This window comes from Hylobates moloch, unplaced genomic scaffold (genome assembly GCF_009828535.3).
Source record: "Hylobates moloch isolate HMO894 unplaced genomic scaffold, HMol_V3 SCAFFOLD_8, whole genome shotgun sequence".
NCBI classification, from domain to species: domain Eukaryota; kingdom Metazoa; phylum Chordata; class Mammalia; order Primates; family Hylobatidae; genus Hylobates; species Hylobates moloch.
Window position 1 is genome coordinate 90,880,380 of NW_026652283.1, and position 24,032 is coordinate 90,904,411.

The 24,032-nt window shown below is 41.5% G+C and overlaps 2 protein-coding genes across 5 annotated transcripts in view; both read right to left on the bottom strand.

The window, feature by feature from the left end:
- Positions 1-9,276, bottom strand: part of ACVR2B (activin A receptor type 2B) — a 76,966-nt gene extending 67,690 nt beyond the window's left edge. Inside the window, exons 1-2 of the mRNA XM_058442852.1 lie at positions 9,214-9,276; positions 4,766-4,891 (exon numbers count right to left, since the gene is read on the bottom strand). Coding sequence (XP_058298835.1) covers positions 4,766-4,868 — 103 coding nt within the window. The 5' untranslated portion in view covers positions 4,869-4,891; positions 9,214-9,276. The remainder of the gene's footprint in view (positions 1-4,765; positions 4,892-9,213) is intronic.
- Positions 4,837-24,032, bottom strand: part of XYLB (xylulokinase) — a 71,149-nt gene continuing 51,953 nt past the window's right edge. For 3 of the 4 annotated variants that reach the window (XM_032162050.2, XM_058442851.1, XM_058442850.1), the window contains 2 exons: positions 23,361-23,455; positions 12,364-17,589 (listed from right to left, as the gene is read on the bottom strand). In XM_032162050.2, the coding sequence (XP_032017941.1) occupies positions 17,512-17,589; positions 23,361-23,455 (173 nt within the window). In that variant the 3' untranslated portion in view covers positions 12,364-17,511. Of the gene's footprint in view, positions 4,892-9,213; positions 9,369-12,363; positions 17,590-23,360; positions 23,456-24,032 lie in introns of those variants that run through there. The other variant, XM_032162048.2, reaches the window with a different exon arrangement.

A 24,032-nucleotide genomic window follows, 5' to 3' on the forward strand; every position in this document is an offset into this window, starting at 1 on the left:
CACAATGAGATACTGTCTCACACCAGTTAGAATGGCAATCATTAAAAAGTCAGGAAACAACAGATGCTGGAGAGGATCTGGAGAAATAGGAATGCTTTTACACTGTTGGTGGGAGTGTAAATTAGTTCAGCCATTGTGGAAGACAGTGTGGTGATTCCTCAAAGATCTAGAGCTAGGAATACTGTTTGACCCAGCAATCCCATTACTGGGTATATACCCAAAGGATTATAAATCATGCTACTATAAAGACACATGAACACATATGTTTACTGCAGCACTATTCACAATAGCAGACTTGGAACCAACCCACATGTCCATCAATGATAGACTGGATTAAGAAAATGTGGCACATATACACCATGGAATACTATGCAGCCATATAAAAGGATGAGTTCATGTCCTTTGCAGGGACATGGATGAAGCTGGAAACCATCATTCTGAGCAAACTATCGCAAGGACGGAAAACCAAACACCGCATGTTCTCACTCATAGGTGGGAATTGAACAATGAGAACACTAGGACACAGGGAGGGGAACATCACACACAAGGGCCTGTCATGGGGTGGGGGGCTGGGGGAGGGATAGCATTAGGAGAAATACCCAATGTAAATGACGAGTTAATGGGTGCAGCAAACCAAATACATGTATACTTATGTAACAAACCTGCACATTGTGCACATGTACCCTAGAACTTAAAGTATAATAATAAAAAATTCAAAAAAGAGAGAGGCCTCAGGAGAAGCCAAATCTGTGAACACCTCGATCTTGGACTTCTGGCCTCCAGAATTAAGAGGAAATAAATGTCTGTTGTTTAAGCCACTCAGTCTGTAGTATTTTGTTATGGCAGCCCTAGCAAACTAACACAACTGTAATAGGTTAAAATATGCATATTGGCAATGCCTACAGCAATCACTAAAAACTAAAACAAAGAAGCTGTTGCAGGTTGAGTTCCCCTGAGCAGAGATGGAGTTCAGTGTGAAGGATGTTTATTAAGGAGTGCTCTTGGGACAAATACCTGTAGAAGGAAGGCGACACAAGCAGGGGTGGGCAGAATGAGAAGCCAGGTTGTTATGCTAGTCCAATAATAGCCTTGGCCAAGCCCACATGAAGCTACAGAGCTACAATGACTCTTCAGAATTGTGCTGAGTTGGATTGAGATGGTCAGACCTTAATATTCTTGCATTCAGCACTGGATGTTAGCCACCTTGGGAAGGCGAATGACCTTGAGCAAGGTAGCTCTCTGCAATCGTGGCAATCCCTGAAGGGTCTGTCAGCAGAAAGCTATCTATCAACAGGTCTCCCAGCAGGGGAAACAATAATGACTTCTTGAAGTATTTCTTGATTTGAAGAGGAACGTGAGCAGCATTTAACATTATCCATCACAGAGATCTAACCAATATATGGAGTGGAGATAAAATGAGATAACAAAAAATACTCAAATAACTCAAAAGAAGGCAGTAAAAGGGGAGGGGACAATGAACAGCTGGAACAAATAGAAAACAAATAGTAAGATGTGGGATTTAAAGAAACCACATCAATAATTACATTATGTAAATGGACTCTAAACACTCCAACCAAAAGACAGTGTTTACAGTTCAAGAAGGTTAAAATTTAAATGATTTAAAGAAACATATAACATGCAAATACTGATCTAACAAATGATGGAGTGGCTATAGTAATTTCAGGAAATAGTATTCAGAACAGTGAATATTAACAGGGAAAAAGAGGAACATTTCATGATAAGTGGGTCAAATCATCATGAAGATAGAACAGTCCCAAATATGTATGTCCAAGTAACAGAACCTCAAAGTATATGAAGAAAAATGGAAAAAACTAAAAGGAAAAATGAAGAAATACACAATCATGGTTGGAGATTTTACTACTGCTTTCTCAGTAATTGGTATAACAAGTATATAGAAAATCAGTTAAGACATAAAAGACTTGAACAACACCATCAATCTAATTCAACCTTATTGTCATTTACAGAACACTCAACAAGAGAGAAGACACATTTTTTTTTCAAATACACATATAACATCCCCCAAAATTAAACTATATGCTGGGCCAAAAAATAAATGTCAGTAAGTTTTAAAATCTTGAATTTATACAGAGCATATTCTTAGACCACACAGATGACATTAATAACAAAACAAAATTCTAGCAAAAAGGTATCTGGAAAATCCCCTAATATTTGGGAATTAACCTAAGAATTAACAAATAATAGCAAAGGAAATCAGAAAACATTTTGAGCAGAATGACAACGGAAACAACATATGAAAATGTATGGGATGCAGTTAAAGCAGTGCATACAATGAAACCGATAATGTTAAGTGCTTATGTTAGGAAAGAGGAAATGTCTTAAACCAGTTATGTAGATTTCCACCTTGAAAAGCTAAAAAACATTGACCAGGCATGGTGGCTCACACCTGTAATCCCAGAACTTTGGGAGGCCAAGGTGGACGAATCACTTGAAGTCAGGAGTTCTAGACCAGCCTGCCCAACATGATGAAACCTGTCTCTACTAAAAATACAAAAATCAGCCAGGTGTGGTGGCTGGCGCCTGTAGTCCCAGCTACTCAAGAGGCTGAGGCAGGAGAATTGCTTGAACCGGGAGGCAGAGGTTGCAGTAAGCCAAGATCATGCCACTGCCCTCCAACCTGGGCTACAGAGCGAGATTCTGACTCAAAAAAAGAAAAGAAAAGCTAGGAAAAGCAGAGCAAATTAAACCTGAAGTAAATAATAAAGAATGGAAATAAATAAAATAGAAAAAAAGTATGATCAATAAAATTGATAAACTTCTAGCTAGTCTGATTCAGAAAAGAGACAAATGACCAATTTCAAAAATGAAAGGGAATTCTTTCACTACAAGTACTACAGACATACCAAGGATAATAAAGGAATATTTAAACAAGTTTATGCTAATAAATTTGACAAGTTAAAATGGAAGATTCTGGCCAGGTGTGGTGGCTCACGCCTGTAATCCCAGCACTTTGTGGGAGGATTGCAGGAGTTCAAGACTAGCCCGAGCAATACGGTGCCAAGACCAGCTCGATCATGGAGACCTAACGAAGCAGCACTAGAGGAATTAAGACGAAGACACAGGAATACAGTATAAGGTGGGGATTCGGGGGCTGACAGCCTTCAGAGCTGAGAGCCACAAACAGAGCTTGACCCACACATTTATTGACAGAAAGCCAGTGATGAGCATTGCTTCTATAGATTGTAGAATAGCTAAAAGCATTCTTTATGGGAAACAAAGCAATCTCAGCGAGGAGCAGAGAAACAGGCTCTGGCTGATTATCTGCAGCAAAAACACGCTGTCAAGGCACAGGCCTTTCCTGCTATCATTTGTGGTTTGAGCAGTTTTTTGCTCCAGGTGGGGCCAGGTGTTCCTTGCCCTGCTCCAGTAAACCAACAACTTTTAGCAGTGTGCATGACAGCCATCATGAGCATGTCCCATTGCTGCAGAAATCCTGTTTATGGCCAGTTTCTTTAAGATCTGTTTATGACAGGGTTAGGGATTGCTACCAACATGTCCCCCCTTTCTGTTTTTGCAAAGTGATAAAGGCATAGGCAGCTTTGTCACTTTGGGATCCACATCTGCAGATGTACAAATGACCAATTTCATTTGTATTTCAATTTGATATACAAAGAAACAACACCAATTAAAAGAACAGTCATCATTGAAATCACAGAGCCTCCAAGTGTCTTGATCCATTTTAACGGGTTAATAGCTGCTAATCCATCTGAAGCACCTTCGAGCACTTCAGTTCCTGGCATTAGTGTCAGATGTGCCTGAGAAGCTTGAAATATTTGTTCCTTCAGTTTTGTAATATCTAAAGTAAATTTCCAGTATGACCTTTCAAATGTTTCTTAACTCTTTCCCACTCATGCTCTCTTTCATTATACAGATGAGGAGTAATGCAAAAATCAGAAGTATTCCAATCACATTGTAACTGCATTCTATATTCTAGACTAACTACTCAATCTCCTAGCCACATTACAGTTTGTTGGAGATAATTGATTTGATTAGCTAGTTTCTGGTCTATATTAGTTTGGGAATTCCACAGCAAAGTAGAATTTTTCTGCCAATTATTTACATAGTCTGCTGTTTGTACTGTGGAATGCAAAGCAACTCCAGCTGCCGCAGCAGTAGCTGTGACAGCAATCAATCCCATAATGACTAAAATTAAAGTAGCAATGAAACACTGAGAGCATCTCAGAATCTTTTGAAGAATTTCATTAATAATATGCACAGAAGGAGAGGCTTCCCAAGGACCGGAAAGCTTTACAGGTATCCATACTCCTTCTTGGGCTCTTACCACCAAAATAGAACGATCAGTATTATACAAGGAAGAATTCACACAAGAAAACAATCTACATTCTTGACAAGTCCCATGATGATTTGGGAGATCAAGTTTTTTTGTTTTTTTTTTTTTGAGATAGAGTCTCACTGTCGCCCAGGCTGGAGTGCAGTGGCACGATCTCGGCTCACTGCAGGCTCTGCCCCCCAGGGTTCACGCCATTCTCCTGCCTCAGCCTCCTGAGTAGCTGGGACTATAGGCGCCCGCCACCTCGCCCGGCTAATTTTTTGTATTTTTAGTAGAGATGGGGTTTCACTGTGTTAGCCAGGATGGTCTCAATCTGCTGACCTCATGATCCACCCGCCTCGGCCTCCCAAAGTGCTGGGATTACAGGCGTGAGCCACCGCGCCCGGCCGAGATCAAGTTTAAATCACCCACTACAAGCAGGAAAGGCGGACTTACTGTCAGTCTCAACGTGGCTGCAAGTGGGGGGTCCTTGGGTTCCTCCCAAAATCTCTTCCTCAGCATCTGGCTCATGATAAGGTTTCAGGTATCTTGATGACATCCAAATCAGCTGCTGGTTTTGGCCTGGAGAAACACAAGCATAACCTCTACCCCATGTTATTATTTTACCTATTTCCCAACTTTTTGTTATCGGATCTCTCCACCAAACCAGTTGTTCTGCTTCTATGTTTGAAGCTGGTTTCTGTAGATGCTGTGCAGCTGCTGGTAGCATCCGGCCTTTAGGCAGGCTCAAAAAATTTAAAGTTAATAATGCTAGATTTAGTTGTATGTGTGGAGTCCTATAATCACTGTTCCTATAATCATTGTTCCCCCTCTTCTGCTTTTGTAATTGTTGTTTTAGGGAGTGATTCAGTCTTTCCACAATGGCTTGTCCTTGTGAATTATATGGGATGCCAGTAATGTGTTTAATATTCCATATAGAGAAAAATATAGCTAGAGCTTGGCTAGTATAGCCTGGAGCATTGTCCATTTTAACTGAAGCTGGAATGCCCATGACTGCAAAGCATTGCAGAAGATGCCATTTAATACAGGCAGAAGATTCCCCTGTTTGGCATGTAGCCCAAACAAAGTGAGAAAATGTATCCACACATATAAGTACATAAGCTAGTCTCCCAAACGAGGGAACATGTGTGACATCCATTTGCCAAACAGAATTAAGTTCCAATCCTCAAGTATTAACTACTCCTGTAACAGATGCAGAATGCACCATTTGGCAAGTTGGGCATTGCTGGATAATAGCTTTAGCTTCTTTCCAGGTAATGCTGTATCTGCGTTTGAGACCAGAGGCATTAACATGGGTTAAATTGTGAAAGTGTCTAGCATTAGATAATGCCATAGCAACTAGGCGATCAGCCATTTGATTTTTTGCAGTCAAAGGTCCTGGAAGAGGTGTATGAGCTCTAATATGAGTAATGTAAAAAGAGTGCATTCTACTCTTAACTGCTGTTTGCAATTGGGTAAATAAAGTCGTCAGTTGTTTATCTGCATGAAATTGTAACTGAACATTTTCAATTAATTGTGTGGAATGAACCACGTATGAAGAATCAGAAATTACATTGACAGGCATTTCAAAAGCAGTCAGCACCTCAATTACAACTACAAGCTCTGCTTTTTGAGCTGAAGTATAGGGCATCTGGAAAACTTTACTTTTTGATCCAGGATTAGAAGCTTTACCATTACTAGACCCAAATGTAAAAACATTTTCAGCACCTTTGATTCGTTTAAATTTAGTTATTCTAGGGAGAATCCAATTAGTTAATTTCAAAAATTGAAATAATTTTGTCTTTGGAAAGTGATTGTCAAGAAAACCTATGAAATCAGCTAAATGGGTTTGCAATTAAGACTATTTATAAAGGCTTTTTGTATTTGTGCCTTTGCAAGGGGAATAAAAATTTTTCCAGGATCATATCCTTGTAATTTAACAATTTGAGTTCTCCCATTTCCTATCAGAGTAGCAATTTGATCCAAATAAGGAGTTAGCGTCCATGATTTAGTATGTGGAAGAAAAAGCCATTCTACAAGATCTTGCTCTTGAACAATAACACCAGTAGGTGAATGCTGAGTTGGAAAAATCAATCTTTTCTGGATCTTTTCTGGATCTATTCTATTTATTTGAACTTTATGCACTTGCTTTTCAATCACCTGTAACTCTGCCTCAGCCTCCTTTGTTAATTGCCAAGGGCTTGTGAGACTGGGATCTCCTCTAAGGATAGAAAAGAGATTACTCATGGCATAGGTAGGAATGCCTAGAGCAGATCATATCCAATTAATGTTTCCCAGTAATTTTTGAAAGTCATTCAATGTTTTCAATTGATCCCTATGTATGGTTACTTTCTGTGGCACAATGGTAGTGTCATTTAATAAGGTCCCAAGTAGGAGTAAGGAGTAGTAGTCTGAATTTTGTCAGGAGCTATAATTAAACCAGTACGAGAAATCGAGTTTTGCAAGTGATTATAACATTGGAGTAATATTTCCTGAGTGGGGGCAGAACAAAGTATATCATCCATATAATGAATAATGTAACACTGTGAAAATTTTTTACAAGTAGGTTCAATTGCTTGTCCTACGTAAGTCTGACAAATTGTTGGACTGTTTAACATGCCTTGTGGCAACACTTTCCAATGAAAACGCTTAGCAGGCTGCAGGTTGTTTACCGCAGGAATTGTAAATGCAAACCATTCACAGTCTTGTTCAGCTAAGGGGATAATAAAGAAACAGTCTTTTAAATCTATGACTATTAAAGGCCAATTTTTTGGAATCATAGCAGCAGAAGGCAGTCCAGGCTGCAATGCTCCTATAGGTTGTATAACTGAATTAATGGCTCTAAGATCTGTCAACATTCTCCATTTATCACATTTTTTCTTAATAACAAAGACTGGAGGGCTGGCGCGGTGGCTCATGCCTATAATCCCAGCACTTTGGGAGGCCAAGGTGGGCAGATCACAAGGTCAGGAGATCGAGACCAACCTGGCTAATGCGGTGAAACCCCGTCTCTACTAAAAATACAAAAAATTAGCCAGGCGTGGTGGTGGGCGCCTGTAGTCCCAGCTACTCGGAAGGCTGAGGCAGGAGAATGGCATGAACCCGGGAGATGGAGCTTGCAGTGAGCCAAGATTGCACCACTGCACTCCAGTGTGGGCAACAGAGTGAGACTCCATCTTAAAAATAATAATAAATAAATAAATAACAAAGACTAGAGAATTCCAGGGGAAAACGTTAGAGCTATATGTCCTTTTTCTAATTGTTCAGTAACTAAGACCTCTAAAGTCTCCAATTTTTCTTTACTCAGCAACCATTGTTCTATCCAAATTGGCTTACTTGTTAACCATTTTAAAGGTATAGGTTCCAGAGGCTTAACAATGGCCGCCATCAAAAATGATATCCTAAACCCTGACAAGATTTTTTTCCTTCCGCTTGAAGTGGTTTCTTTAACCCTTGTAAATTTTTTCCTAATCCCATGCCAGGTACATACCCCATCTCTTGTATCATATGCTGACTTTGAAGGCTATATAATTGTTCTATGTAATGAGGAACTTGTGCTCCCCATTGCTGTAATAAATCTCTCCCCCATAAATTTATAGGTACAGAAGTTATAATTGGCTGAATAGTCCCAGATTGTTCATTGGGTCCTTCACAATGCAAAATATAAATACTTTGATATACTTCAGGGGCTTTACCAACTCCAACTATGTTACATTGAGCTGATTGAATTGGCCACACAGACGACCAGTGCTGTAGAGAAACGACTGAAACGTCCGCTCCTGTATCTCCCAACCCTTTGAATTTCTTTCCCTGAATAGTTATTTCACAGGTAGGACATTTATCAGTAATTTGATTTACCCAGTAAGCTGCTTTCCGTTGCTTATTTGTACTTCCAGATCCTCCTGTTTAGTTTCATTTCTCCCCATTTCCACATATGGCACAATCAGGAGTTGTGCTATACACTCTCCTGGCTCTGCTTTCCAGGGAACAGAAGTAGATATAACAATTTGAATTTCCCCATTGTAATCTGAATCAATGACTCCTGTTTGTACTTGTACTCCTTTTAAATGTAAATCAGACCTACCTAGAAGTGATCCTGCTGTCCCACTGGCATCATCTGACTGGAGACAGCAACATTCTTTAACAGTCCCATTACAAAAGGAAAACCTGGTCCATGTTGATTAATAGCTTGTTTAAATTCTTTAAGTATTTTAAAAGGGAAAGACTCAAATGTAGATATAATATTTCCCTGTTGATCAGGTGGGTGCCTTCTAACAGGAAACTGCCAAGCATCCATATCACCCTCTTGTCTAGCTTGCTGGATTCCTGCCTGAACAGAACTGAGAGCAGTTGCTTGAGGCGCTGCTCAAACAGTCACTGGGGCAACTACTTTTCGCCCAGTGTCCTCTGGAAAAGAAAGATTCGGAGGGTCAGGCCACTCCTTTTCTTCAAAATAATGAGGGGGTGTAGAGGGGTAGGGACAAACCTCGCCCTACTTTGCTGCTTTAGCTGGCAAGCAAACCTGCTCTGTCACCTCTTCTGTTACTTCGTTAGACTCTCCTTCTTCCTCTGATTCCTCCTCCTCATCAGTGTGGAAAGGCTCCAAGGTGTAATGAACCAGAGCCCACACTGACCAGTTATAGGAATATCCCCAGCACCATCCTTATATGCCTTTTTCAATGTGCTGCCTACCTTTTCCCAGACCTCTACATTCACAGTTCCTCGGTCCGGAAACCAGGGGCAATATTTCTCTACTGCACTAAAAAGCTTCATAAGTCAGCTAGTGCTAACGTTCACTCCTCCTTTTCTGAGGAGATGTCGAAGCCGACTCAAATAAGCCTCATGCCTGCTCGACCCTTGTCCCATTGTTACCCTGATGCTTCTGAGCTCCCCTTCTTACTCACCATGAGGATTGCTTTAACAGTACTCCGGTGTCCTCCAGCGTAGTTGCACGTTTTCTAACCATCGCTCTGGCGACCCTTCGACCCAGGTTCGAGCCCCCGTGTTGGGCACCACTTGCCGAGACCAGCTCGGTCCTGGAGACTCCAACCCAGCGGTGCTAGAGGAATTAAGACAAAGACACAGGAATACAGTATAAAGTGGGGATTAGGGGGCTGACAGCCTTCAGAGCTGAGAGCCACCAACAGAGCTTGACCCATACATTTATTGACAGAAAGCCAGTGATATAAGCATGGCTTCGATAGATTGTAGATCAGCTAAAAGCATTCCTCATGGGAAACAAAGCAATCTCAGCGAGGAGCAGAGAAACAGGCTCTGGCTGATTATCTGCAGCAAAAACATGCTGTCAAGGCACAGGCCTCTCCTGCTATCGTTTGTGGTTTGAGCAGTTTTTTGCTCCAGGTGGGGCCAGGTGTTCCTTGCCCTGCTCCAGTAAACCAACAACTTTCAGCAGTGTGCGTGACAGCCATCATGAGCATGTCCCATTGCTGCAGAAATCCTGTTTATGGCCAGTTTCTTTAAGGTCTGTTTATGACAGGGTTAGGGCTTGCTACCAGCAACATGGCAAAACCCTATCTCTACCAAAAAAAAAATAAAATAAAAGGAGATTCTTTGAAAGATACATATTATTAACATTGACACAAAACGAAGTACAAAATCTGAAGGGCCGTATGTAAATTGAATTTTAACTTAAAAGTTCCACAAAGAAAACATCTAACTAAGATGGTTTCACTGGTGAATTCAATCAAATATTTAAGGAACACATAATACCAAAACCATAACACATACATGTAAAACATTTACCAAAATTCAAGACAAACCTACACATTCTTTTTAAATATTCCTCCCCACCTCCAGCAAGAAATGAAAGGGAAATTTCTTAGCCCGATGGAGGGCATATTCATACACACACTCTTAGTGATAAAATGCTGTCCCCTAAGATCAGGAACAAGGCAAGGATTATTGCTCTCCCTGCTTCTATTCAACACTATACTAGACATTCTAGCCATTGCAGTAAGGCAAGAAAATGAAATAAAATGCTTACAGATTGAAAAGAAGAAAACTGTCTTTGTTTTTATAGATGACATAACATGATGGATAGAAACCCTACATATCCTACTAATACAAAATACTACCATAACTAGTAAGTGAATTTAATAAAGTTGCAAGACACAAAATCAAACAAAAATTGATTCTTATGGCTGGGCGTGGTGGCTCATGCCTGTAATTCCAGCACTTTGGGAGGCTAAGGCAGGCGGATCACGAGGTTGGGGGATTGAGACCATCCTGGCCAACATGGTGAAATCCCGTCTCTACTAAAAATACAAAAATTAACTGGGCATGGTGGGGGGTGCCTGTAATTCCAGTTACTCAGGAGGCTAAGGCAGGAGAATTGCTTGAACCCAGGAGGCAGAGATTGCAGTGAGCCAAGATTGTGCCACTGCATTCCAGCCTGGTGACAGAGTGAGACTCCATCTCAAAAAAAAAAGATTTTTATATGTTAGCAACAAATAATTCCATATACCATAGACTATCTCTATATGCTAGCAAAAACAGTTGAAAAAATGAAACACTTTTCCAACAGCATCAAAACAATTAAATGTGTACAAACGGCCAATAAGAACATGAAAAGTGCTTAACATCACTAGTCATTAGAAAAACACAAATCAAAACCACAATGAAATTTCACTTCACATCCATAAGGATGGCTATTTTATATATATATATAAAGAAAAATAACAAGTGTTGACAAGGATGTAGAGAAACTAGATCCCTGTGCATTACTGCTGGGAATGTAAAATGGTGCAGCTACTGTGGAAAACTGTGGTGGGTCCTCAAAAAAGTTAAACGGAATTACTATATGATTCAACAATTCCACTTCTAGGTATATACCCAAAAAACTGAAAGCATGGACTCAGATATTTGTACATTAATGTTCATAGCAGCATTATTTACAATCACCAAAAGGTGAAAACAACTCAAATGTCCACTGATGGATGAATGGATAAACAGGATGTGGTATATAAACACAGTGGAATATTATTCAGCCTTGCTACAATGTGAATGAACCTTTAAGTTTAAAACATTAAAACATTAACTATTTTACACATGTAATATTTAATAAAATATTACACGAAGTGGAATAAGCCAAAAACAAGAGGACACATGTATGATACCACTTATATGAAAAACCTAGAATAGGCAAATCCATAGAGACAGAAAGGATACAGATTACCAATTACTGGGGAGAGAAAAATAGGAGTTATTGTTTAGTGAGTAGAGTTTCAGTCTAGAATGATAAAAAGGTTTTGGAAATGTGTAGTGGTGATGGTAGCATAATATTGTGAATACACCTAATGCTACTGAATTTGATCTTTATATGTTCGCAATGAGTAATTCAACATGCCATGGAATATTACTAAATGCTAGTAAAAACAATTGAAAAAATGAACACTTTTCCATGGTTAAAATGATAAATGTCATACATTTTATCACAAAACATGGTTAAAATGATGTCATACATTTTATCACAAAACATTTTTGAAATATCAAATAATTTAACAAAATATGTGTAAGACATACACTAAAAACTATAAAACTTTGTTAAGGGGAATAAAAAGAACTAAGTAGAGAACTGTCCTTTGTTTATGGAATTTACCCATCATTGGTACATAGAGATCTTCCTCATTCTTTTTTATTGTGTGGATGCATTATAATCTATTCAATCTGTCCTATATTAATGTATATGTGCCTTTTCCCAAGTACTTTGCTGTTATCAATAATTTCACAATAACCTTATACATATGTTGTCTTGTATGTTGGAATTGTGTCTTTGTGCAGATGCCTATTGGAATGGTTAAGTCATACTCATATTTAGTTTTGTTGATGTTGCCCAATTTCCCTCCTTAGGAGTTTCACGAAGTTGCACTCCTACCAGAAATGTATATGAACGCCTATTGCTCCACAGCCATGGTAACAGAATTTTATCAAACTCTTTGATTTTTGTCAGTAAGCATTTTAAAATATGCTTAAAGTGTATTTGCGTTTTTTCTGATACATTCATACATACATACATACATACATATATATATATATATATTTTTTTTTTTTTTAGACGGAGTCTTGCTCTGTCACCCAGGCTGGAGTACAGTGCTGCCATCTCAGCTCACTGCAACTTCCACCTCCCAGATTCAAGTGATTCTCCTGTCTCAGCCTCCTGAGGAGCTGGGATTACAGGCGTCTGCTACCACGCGCGCCTAATTTGTTTTGTATTATTAGTAGAGATGGGGTTTCACCATGCTGGCCAGGCTGATCTTGAACTCCTGACCTCAGGTGATCCACCCGCCTAGGCCTCCCGAAGTTCTAGGATTACAGGATGAGACACCACGCCCAGCCTGATACATATAATTTTTTTTTTTTTTGAGATGAAGTCTCACTTTGTTGCCCAAGCTGGAGTGCAGTGGCGAGATCTCGGCTCGCTGCAACCTCCACCTCCCGGGTTCAAGCGATTCTCCTGCCTCAGCCTCCCAAGTGGCTGGGACTACAGGCACGCACCACCATGCCCAGCTAATTTTTGTATTTTTAGTAGAGATGGGGTTTCACTATTTTGGCCAGGCTGGTCTTGAACTCCTGACCTCATGATCCACCTGCCTTGCCCTCTCAAAAGTGCTGCTCTACCATGCCTGGCCTAGAAAATGTCTTTTGAGCAACTATGCCTCCTTGTTGCCCATAGAAAGTTGGGGGTCCAGGGTCTTTTAACATTTAGTCCCTTTTAATCCAGGTTAATGCCATTAGTATAGCTTCCTAAAATGTACTGTGGGTTTTATGTGTCTGATTGGAATCTACTCTATGTACCAAAAGCCTCACTCACAATTATTTTTGAGATAGCTCCCAATGGGTTTAATCACTGATATGCCAGGTGTGTGAGGCTGCTGTGGGACAACAATCTTGATTCCTAGACGGGTCATAAGTTCCTAGGGACTACAGGCTCCTGCCACCATGCCTGGCTAATTTTTGTATTTGTTTTGTAGAGATGGGGTTTCACCATGTTGCCCAAGCTGGTCTCGAACTCCTGAGCTCAAGCGATCCACCTGCCTCAGCCTCCCAAAGTGCTGGGATTACAGGCGTGGGCCATCACGCTTGCCCTAGAGTAATATTCTCTATTATCAAGGTAGAAAGTTCAACATACATTCATTAGATCTATTTTATAGTGTTATTTAGATCACTTACATCGTTATATTTATTTTTTGTCTCCTTAACTTCAGTCTTGGATGAGACAAAGGTGTTTTAAATTTCTGTTATTTCTAGATTTCTATTCATTTTTCCTGGCATAATTTGTTATGCAAATCTTATGTGCTTTGACAAGGCAGAAGTAACACAACGGAAACAACGAAAAAGGAGGGAGAAAGAGGAAAGTACAAAGAGCTCTTTGTTGTACAGGGAATAGGTAGGAGCCAAAGAATATCACTTAAAGTTGACAAACCAGATAACTGAAGCTCTAACACTCATAAGTAGTATATCCTCATTGTGAATTGTGGCTTTTAGCATTTTAATGTATCCTTCATTGTCTTGTCTATTTTTTCCTGAATTCTACCTTTTCAGATATGGAACTGTAATCTTTGCCTTTTGTGGTCCTACTTCTCTGGTCTATTTTTGCCCATCTCTTTTTTTTTAGCCTCTCCTGAATCACTTATTTTAGATGCTCTTATAAATAACAGACAGTAAGACATTGGTTTGTAAGCCAATCTGATATTCCTTTTAATAGGTAAGTCCTTTCACATGTACTGATTTAACTTATATGCTTGGACTTAATAGTATGATGGTACATTTACTGCATGTTTTTCACTGTAATCTACTGCCTTTATTATTGTTTCTTTGAGCATTGATGATTTACATTTTTATTCTAGTAATTATACTATGTATTCTACACTATTAATAGTACAGTACACCTTTAATGCTCTAAATCTCCCTTTTTCCTTACACTTCATATACTTGGTTTGTCAACTTTAAATAATACTCTTTGACTTCTACATATTGCCTAAACAACAAAGAGTTCTTTGTATTTTCCTCTTCCTCTCTCCCTTCTTTTTTGTTTTGTTACTTCTGTCTTGTCAAAGCATATACAATTTGATACTACTTCATGTGATTAGGCTTTCTGTCCCCACCCAAATCTCATCTTGAACTGTAATCCCCAGGTGTTGAGGGCGAGACCTGGTGGGAGGTGACTGGATCATTGGGGTGGTTTCTCCCAAGCTGTTCTCATGATAGAGAGTTCTCACAAGATCTGATGGTTTTATAAGACAGTTTTCCCTGCTTGCTCTCTTGTGCGTTCATGCTCTTTCTTGCCACCATGTGAAGGTCTTTGCTTCGCCTTCACCTTCTGCCATGATTGTAGGTTTCCTGAGGCCTCCCCAGCCATGTGGAACTGTGAGTCAATTAAACCTCTTTTCTTTATAAATTACCCAGTCTTGGGTACTGTCTTTATTATTTTTCTGAGATGGAGTCTCACTGTCGCCCAGGCTGGAGTGAAGTGGCACAATCTCGGCTCACTGCAATCTCTGCCCCTGGGTTCAAGCAATTCTCGTGCCTCACCCTGCCAAGTAGCTGGGATTACAGGCGTTCACCACCATACCCAGCTAATTTTTGTATTTTTAGTAAAGACGGGGTTTCACCATGTTGGCCAGTCTGGTCTCGAGCTCCTGATCTCAGGTGATCTGCCTGCCTCAGCCTCCCAAAGTGCTGGGATTGCAGACATGAGCCACCATTCCCAGCCGGGTACTATCTTTACAGCAGTGTGAGAATGGACTAATACTGTTCTTCCACCCTTATCCCCACTTCCATTTGGCCTCAGGTCTACAATCAAAGATATTCAATGGTCATGTCCAGTCCTTTTGCTCAAGTTTTCCCAATCATCTAGTTGGATAAAGCTTGTCTTTTAGTAGAACTCTAAGGAAGAAGTTGTGAGTATAATAGTCCCTGGGCTCTTGTGTAATTAAAACTTCTTCCTATATCCTTGATACTTAAAGGACAGCTTGGTGAAATATGAAATCCTCAGTTCATACTTTGAGTTTCTTGAAAAGGTTGCCCCATTGCTATCTTGCTTTGTTGAGAAGTCTGAGGCCAACCACATCTTTCCTTTGTAAGAGACTAGGTCTTTTGGCCTAGAGGCTTACATAGTTCTTTTTCTTTGGCTTCATAGTTGGTAGGCTATGTCTCAGAGCTAATCATTCTGGGTCAATATTCTAAGTAACAAGATAGACCCTTTCAAGATAAAGTTTCAGGTTTTCTTTTGTTTTCCAAAAGTTCTTTGGGGTTTATTTGAGTTTCAATATTTGAATTTTAAATATTAACTCTATTCCACAGTCTTATCCTTTGTCTTCATGAGTTCCAATTTTACCTGTATCATCTTTTCTTTGCCAGTCTTCTTTATCTATCATTTTATTTCTGGGTCTTTTTGGCTCTTCCTTTCATATTGCTTTGTTTGTTTTGCTTCTCTTAGCTTTTCTTACTCCTACCTTCTACGTGCCTTAATGTACTTGTGACCGTATCTATTTTCATTGATATAATTTAGTATTCATATCTGTGAAGATTTATCTTTTTGTTCAAATTATTTCCCAAGTTCAGTCAGTTCCCTTCTCATATATGCTTGTAGCTTTTTCATTTTCATTCTGAGTTTTTGAATTTCTGATCTCTGGTGTTCTTTTATATCCATAATTATTTATTTTCAAATTCATGTTGAAGTGTTTTGTTACAGTTTACTGTTTCATGGTCGAAGACAGCCTTTTTCTGCTGGTCAATAATGTAAAATGTCTTTAAAAAGTAACGTCTAGGTGGTACTAGGGGGAGTTGTCTGTCTTCTTTGGAATCTTGGGCTTGCTGTTGTATCTAATGGGCCATTATCTTTAACCTCTTGCTTCCTTTGCTCCCTTTCATCCACCATGCCTCCAAAGGACACCACTCCCTTTCAAGATGGCTTCATCTCCATCAGAAGTGATGCCTTTGGTCCCATTCATTTTCTAAGCCCCCTCCTTTTAACTTCCCACTAGCTACTGCTCTGATCCACCAGGTCTCAAACCTATCTGCAGGATTTTGTCACTCTGGGTGAGAACATGAGTATTTTGATTTAGCTGGAGTCCTGAGCTCAGTAAAGGCCTGGGGCAGAAGAAAAATCTGGAAGAGTTTGCAGGAGTCAGATCACAGAGGACTTTCTACAGAGGCTTTTGCAATAATTTGAGCAAGGAATAAAGAAAAACAGGAGGGATAAAGAGGAAGGAAAAAGGAACTCACTATACAAATATAGGAAGAAAACTCAAAGTGAGAATCACAACTTTTCAGCTGATGAAATACTCCAAAATAAAAAAGAAATCCAGAATTTTGGAAATTCTTCCAGAGAAATGACACAACTTCTTCAACAAGTAGACTGCAAGAAGAGAGAGGGAATGAGGGAGAAAAAGGGAGAGAAGTTCTAAACTGCGCCACTTGGGAGATGGTCCCTCTCAGTGATCTGTGGGCATAGCTAAAAGGAGGGCACAGGAAGCAGGTCCACCAGGCCCATTGTTTGGGTGGGAGGTTGTGAATTATGCCAAGTGAGTCTGGGGAGGGAGGAGAGATGAAGGAGGGGGAGAGAAGAGATGGTGAAAGGAGAGAATGGGGACAGCATGGAGAGGGTGAGCATGGGGCAAGTAAGAGAGGCCCTGGGAGGCACCTCAGACAGCTGAAACAAGGAGGGCAGGGTGTGGGAGAGAAGAGACTGTGGGGTTTGAATTGGGGGAGAGGATGGATGGTAGATCAAGGTATGGGGTGGGGGCAGCTGTGGGTCATGGTTTGGGGAGGAGTGGGCAGACAGTCAGGGTTGGAGAAAGAGATAGGATGAGGTTAGGGGGTGAGACAGGGCTTTGTCTCCCCCATTCTGCTGATTTGAGTCCCTAGATTAGCTGTAATTCTGCCTCGGCAAGGGGAAAAGTCATAGTTTTTATTGGACGTATCCCAGTCTCAGTGTTGTCCTGCCTCCTGGGATAAAAGACAGGAAAAGAGAGATCTTTCCTGCCCTGGGGCACACGGGCACAAGGACACGAGGCCTATCTTCAGGCAGATGTGCTGAGGGTGGCTTTAAGATGGTCCTGGACACTCCAAGGACTCAGTAGGGGCAGGAAGAGCTCTTCAGAACGGAGAAGTGGATCTGGGGCCATGTCTCCAAGTGGGGTCAGTAAATCTGGGCAGGCAGGGGCAACAGGGATGCCTGTTCACTCCGGAGACCCCTGGGTCTGAGACAAGATTCTCTGCTCGAGTTTGGCGTACTGTGGGAGAAGGGCCTCGTAGACCTAGAAGAGCAGAAAAAGCAGTTTAGAACAGGGAGGGGGGGAAATGCCTCTTACATCTGGTTGCACTTTGCAATTTAAAATTTTTAAATCCCGTTTACTTGCAATTTAACTTTTTTGCTGGGCAAAAGAAAGCATCAATTCACAAAAGAGGAAATGCTAGTAGTTCTCAAACCTATAGTTTAAGATTTTTTAAAACTGTAAATTATGACAAGAAACCAATTTTTATGATCAAATCTACAAAATTTTAAAAAAATTCTGGTGACAGTACCTAGAAATGGCTGCCTCATTGCACAGCTGGTGAAAGCTGGTGATACAACTCTTTGAGAAATAGACTTGACTTCATATCTGTATTAAGGAGCCCATAGTATGGGCCCCAGTTATTCTACTTTGGTGAAGCTCTCCTAAGGAAATAATCCTAAATGTAGGATGCCAAGTCCACCAAGGGTCTTCTTTGATACCACTAAACATTCAGACTTATAAGACCACCATGAGCCAAGGGAAGACAGTGGCGGGAGGTGCTCCTCTCAACGGAAGACCTTGTAGCAGTCCATACAGCAGTTCACACAGCTGTCCAGGAGAGGGTCTCTTTACCTCCCAACCAGGTTATAGCCCAGGCACAAAGAGTTGAGATCTGGCTGGGTATGGTGGCTCATGCCTGTAATCCCAGCACTTTGGGAGGCCAAGGCAGGTGGATCACCTGAAGCCAGGAATTCGAGACCAGCCTGACCAACCTGGTCTCTACTAAAAATACAAAAATCAGCCGGGTGTGGTGGCGGGTGCCTGTAATCCCAACTACTCGAGAGGCTAAGGCAGGAGAATCACTTAAACCCGGGAGGCGGGGGTTGCAGTGAGCCAAGATCGCACTGCACTCCAGCCTGGGCGACAGAGTAAGACTCTGTCTCAAAAAAAAAAAAAAAAGAGCTGAGATCCACATCATACAGACAAAAGAATGACCCTGGCTTCAAAACCTCATATGCCCTACAAAAGTATCTTCTGTAACAACTTAGTAGGTAGGAGCATGTCCAGGAGGAGTCACTGCACTCAAGGAGGCCCTGAGGAAGACTTCTCACTGGGTAGTTACGGTTTTCTCAGTTCAGATGCAGTTTCCCAAGCAAAGGCCATTTTTATATAAGCAATGTTGCCTAGTAAAACTGTTGATAGTCCACTTTTATGAGATCTCAAGGAAAACAGAGCTAGAAAGTTAACCAAAGTTCAAATTCTCATGTAGAATAGGAAAGGGTTTTTTTTTTTTTTTTAATCCTTGTCTAAGAAGAGTTAATTATAATTGAAAAACTAAAAGCAACTGTGCTAAGGCATGGAAAATGCTCGAGTAAATTGTGGTTCTGGCAAAAAATTTGCCAGATTTTTTTTTTTTTTTTTTGTAGAGATGAGGTCTCATGTTTGCCCAGGCTGGTCTCCAAGTCCTGGCCTCAAGTGATCCTCCCACCTCAGCCTCCCAAAGTGCTGGGATTATAGGTATGAGCCACTGTGCCTGGTCTACCCAGATAGAATATTATACAGTCATTAAAAATGGTATGCACATACATTTTTAAGAATGAAATATTTATGTTATAATGTAGAAATTTTAAAGAAGTTACAAAATTATATATACAATGTGCTGTATTATAAGCCAAAATAAATAAACAAAAAGCCCAACAGAGAAAAAAGACCAAAAAGAAACACAACCCCACATTCTTACTCTTCTTTTATCCCCCTAAGCAGTTTTCCCTGTGGCTGTCCATCTTACCTGAGAAATGCAGTGCACTTCAGGCAAGCACACGCTGTCTTACAGACAAACAACAAGATCAAGGACCCAGATTTTCCTGGGACTCGCAAGTAAACACAAGTAGGAGCTCATGCCAACCCCATTCCTTCTTAATTTGGTTTAATTTGCTCCAAAGTTAAGTTTTGTTTTTTAATTTTTTGTGACAGGGTCTCACTCTGTTACCCAGGCTGGAGGTGCAGTGGTGCAATCTTGATTCACTGAAGCTTCTACCTCCTGGTTTCAAGTGATTCTCATGCCTCAACCTCTCGAGTAGCTGGGACTACAGGTGTGCACCACCACACCCAGCTAATTTTTGTGTTTTTTTCTTTTTTAGTAGAGATGGGGTTTCGCCATGTTGGCCAGGCTGGTCTCTAACTTCTGACCTCATGTGATCCATCCACCTCGGCCTCCGAAAGTGCTGGGATTACAGGTGTGAGTCACCACGCCCGGCTGGAAGCCAAGTATTTTAATAACTGGTTATGCAACTGGGGCCTACTCTTGGTGTAGCTGGAGCAGCTCTGTCTGAGAAGGCTCAGGGACAGTTACATGGGGTGTCAGAGCCAGAGAAAAGGAGCCTGCTGGCTTCTGAGTCCATGATGAGTCTGTGCTGCCTAGAAGGGCTTAGAGGGATAAATTCCTCTGCTCTTCCAAATGAGGGTGACACAGCTGATGTTCTGGTTCTACCCTGTGAATTATGTGTTTGTGAAGTACTTGGGAATAGACTCCATGAGTAAAATAAAACAAAAGATAACAGGTGACCCTTTATAAAGAGTCCCACAGGTGAGGGGCCTAAGGTTGTCCTAGCCTGTATTGGACATTAAGGAGTCAGAGAACAAAGGTAAGGGGCTTTGATTTCTCCCCATGGAGAAACTGCAGCGTTCAGCTGAGCTAAGGGAGAAAACATTCTTACTGCTTTGAGTTTCCCCTTGAGCACAAGCAGTGCTGTAGGTGCCACAGAGAGAATGAAGAATGTGGCCCTGCTCTCAAGAAGTTTAACTCTAGTCCACAAATTCAGTCTGCATATAAGTCACGTATGCTGACAATCATATAGACTGTCACTGCTTGCAACCTGCTGTTGGGCGGGCTTTTGAGTTTACATTTGGATCCAATGGTAAAGGGTTCCATGAGTTGTCAGTGATTTAGGCCATGGGCAGGCCAGGGAGAGTGATGAGGCACATACAGCTCAGAGGATTGGCCACTCCATACTCTACATGAGGCAGACGCTGCTGTGCTGCCCTAAAACTTTCCCCAATTACCTTCCTCCTTGCTGGCCTCCTTCTAGATACAATGAAAGAGCCAGACCCTACCCTAGCCTTTCCTACAACCAGAATTGACCATATGACCAAGTGGTAGCCTGTTGGGGATGTGTGGGGTAGGGGAGGGATAGGCCAGTATTTTTCTCCCTGATGAGCAAGAGGTGTGTGAGGAGAGACTCTCTGCCCAATGTCACCCTCTGATCCCTGCCTTTGAATACAGCTGTGAAGACATGATGTTTGGGGCAGCTACAGCTGTCCTGTCACTGTGTGGAGCACATCCAGAGCTGCACTATCCAATACAGTAGCTGCAAGCCATGTATACCTTTGCATACTTGAAGCATGCCCAGAACTGTAAGTATTAAATGCACACCAAGTTTCAAAAGCTTCATGCAAAAAAGGAAATGTAAAATATCATATTAGTAACTTTTTTTTTTTTTTTTTGAGACAGGGTCTCTGTTGCCCAGGCTGGAGTGCAGTGGTGTGATCTTGGCTTACTGCAACCTCCACCTCCTGGGCTCAAGTGATCCTCCCACCTCAGTCTCCCAAGTAGCTGGGATTACAGGCACACACCACCACACCCAGCTAATTTTTTAATTTTTTGTAGAGACAGGGTTTTTGCCATGCTGCCCAGGCTGGTCTCGAACTTCTGGGCTCAAGCAATCTGCCCACTTTGGCCTCCCAAAGTGCTGGGATTACAGGTGTGAGCCACTGCATCCAGCCCAACATTAGTAACTTTTCTAATTTATTACATGTTGACATGACAATATTTCAGATATAGTGGATTAAATAAAACGTATTAAAATTAATTTTAATCATTTATTTTTATTTTTACTTTAAAAAAATGGGGCAACCGAATATTTTAAATGACATATGTGGCTCACATTATGTTCCCATTGTCCACTGCTGACCTGAGGAATTGCAGGGAACATGACCAGAGTTCTCATGCTGAACCACTGAACCAATTCTACCTCCAGATTTCCTATTAGATTATAAAGCCATTTCGGTCAAGGATTCTTTTTAAGCCTCACAATTAGCAGGTTAAAGGGAGGCAGGACAGATGGTGTACCCACTTCACAGATAAACAGAGGTCTGGAGACAAGGAGTGCTGCTTAAGGTGTCATGGTGAAGGAGAAGCAGAATAAGAATCAGAACTTAAATGCCCTTTATCTTGACATTGAATCTTTCCAGTGTATCAAGTGGCCTCTCAAACATAAGAGAAAAATGGCCTCACACACAACAGAAAAATTACAGATGCTTGGGCACACCTATGTGTGTGGTTTGTCTGGTCTCCTAGACAGCATGAGCTCCTGCTTCCAAGATATGCTGGGAGACAATTCTCCATAGTGTTTCTACATGTCTTGTGACAGCTTTCGCTTCAGACTATATGTTTTCAAGGATGTCTGTAAAGTATAGAGACATATAGATAGTGTCTCTCTCCAGGGCAGACACTGGAGAGAGTGCTTGTCTGTTTGCTGACAAGAATAATAAGGATAATGTCTCCTTTGGTGGCAAAGTTTAGGCAGGTTTGCTCACAGTTCCTTTACAAGGTTGGGAGTTTTCTATGCTCGGGATCATTTGGTTGTATCACAGACTATTATGTGCACAGTATCCACTTGGGCCCACTTTGCATCACCCTGTGGAATTTGGGGGCCAAGGGAAACTGATGCAAGCACGAAGCTCATGCTTCCTGATGAACCATGAGTTCATCACGGTTCATCATAATAAAGCCCTTTGTCTCTGATCCAGGAGTCCCGTGTCTTCTGCCTGCCGCTACAAAACGGTGGCAGGCTCACTTGTTAGCTTGCAAGTCAGGTAAATCTCAGACCCATCACAGTTCCTTACAAGATGCACCCACCCCTGCTGCTGGGCTGCCAGACCCTTCTGCAAATAGGTACAGTGGTGTGGCGGATGCTGTGGTGCGCCATCCAGATTCACCTCAGGAATGAAGAGCTTATGCTCCCAACTGATGGAAGTGCTGTTGGCAGATAGCCCTCAGCTGACAGCCGGTTTTGGAGATTGCTTTAGCTATAAAGAGCTGCCTCACCCCATCCTGGGGTGGCCCACATGCGATGACTGATTGACATGGGGTATAAACGCCCAGTCCCTTAGCCCAACTGGGTAAAACTCTACAGGTCATCTCAGCTTCGGAGCTTTCTGTAGGAACAGCTTAGGCTCCAGAAATTGTATTGCTGCTCACCTTCTCCCTCTGTCCAATCCTGTCTACTCTCTTTCCTTTCTGCAGTTGTGGATTCCAAGAGCAACTCCCCCCCACTTCCATAAACCTCATATATCTTAGTTGACATCTCAGACTCTGCTTTCTGAGGGACCTAACCTGCAACAAGTGAGGTCTGCCTTCACAAGGATTTCCTGGCCTGGGTGACTGCACAGCTATCTTGGGTCTAGACTTGAGATATGAGTGCCAGAAACCCAGCATGTCTTGAGTTTCAGTGACGGATCCTTTCACTAGCTTTTATAGCACAGTGACATGGAAGGGCCCACTGTGAGGCATACGAAGCAATACAAATATGCCCAGCAATCCATCTGACCCTGGCTGTGAAATCAGCAGTATCTGTGACTTGCAGCTGACAACCTGGCTCTTTTGCTCCATTTTCTTGATAATTTCAATAAAGCAGAATTTCTCCTTTAGTTGGGCACATCAAGTTCAATGTAGGTGACCTTTTGGTGGGGGAAAAAACCCTAGCAGACTTTCATAATGCAAATGCTACAAACAAATTCTGATGGTCTCTCACCTGAGAAGCTCCCAGGCTTGGGGTAGCAGCTAGTCTGGGATTTGGAGATAACTTCACAACCTCTGAAAAGGGCACATCTGTTCCACCTGCAAGACCTAGAAGGGAAAGGTCACATTAGTGCATGTTGCAAATGAAGACGTTAACCATAAACACCACGAAGGATCTCACTGGGGTGGCAAACTGTTCTAAAACTGGATTATAGTGATGGCTGCACAATTCAGTACATTTATGAAAAACCAATGAATTGGACACTTAAAATGGATGATTTTTATGTCATATAGATTGTACCTCAATAAAATTACAAAACAAAACAAAACAAAAAAATGCCAAGCGCAGGCTTGTCTCCAGCAGGGCCCAGCTTGTCTTGCTCTTTGTGGTTGTGCCTTTCATGGAATGGGCCGGGTAACCTCGACATACGATGAGGAAGGGTCTGCCTGACCCTCCTCTCTCCCCTCGTTCACCACATTCTGGACAGCCTGGTCTTCTCTCCACTCATTCTGCCTCAGAGCCTTTTCACTGTATGGAATGTTCTTTCCACTCTTCATACACCCGTTCCCTTCTCCTCAGCTAAGATGCACCTAGGACCATCACTTGTTCAGGAGGCCCTCCTTAGCACTCAGCACCATCTGCATTTCCTCAGAGCACTTTTCCCAACTTGTGCCCATATATTTC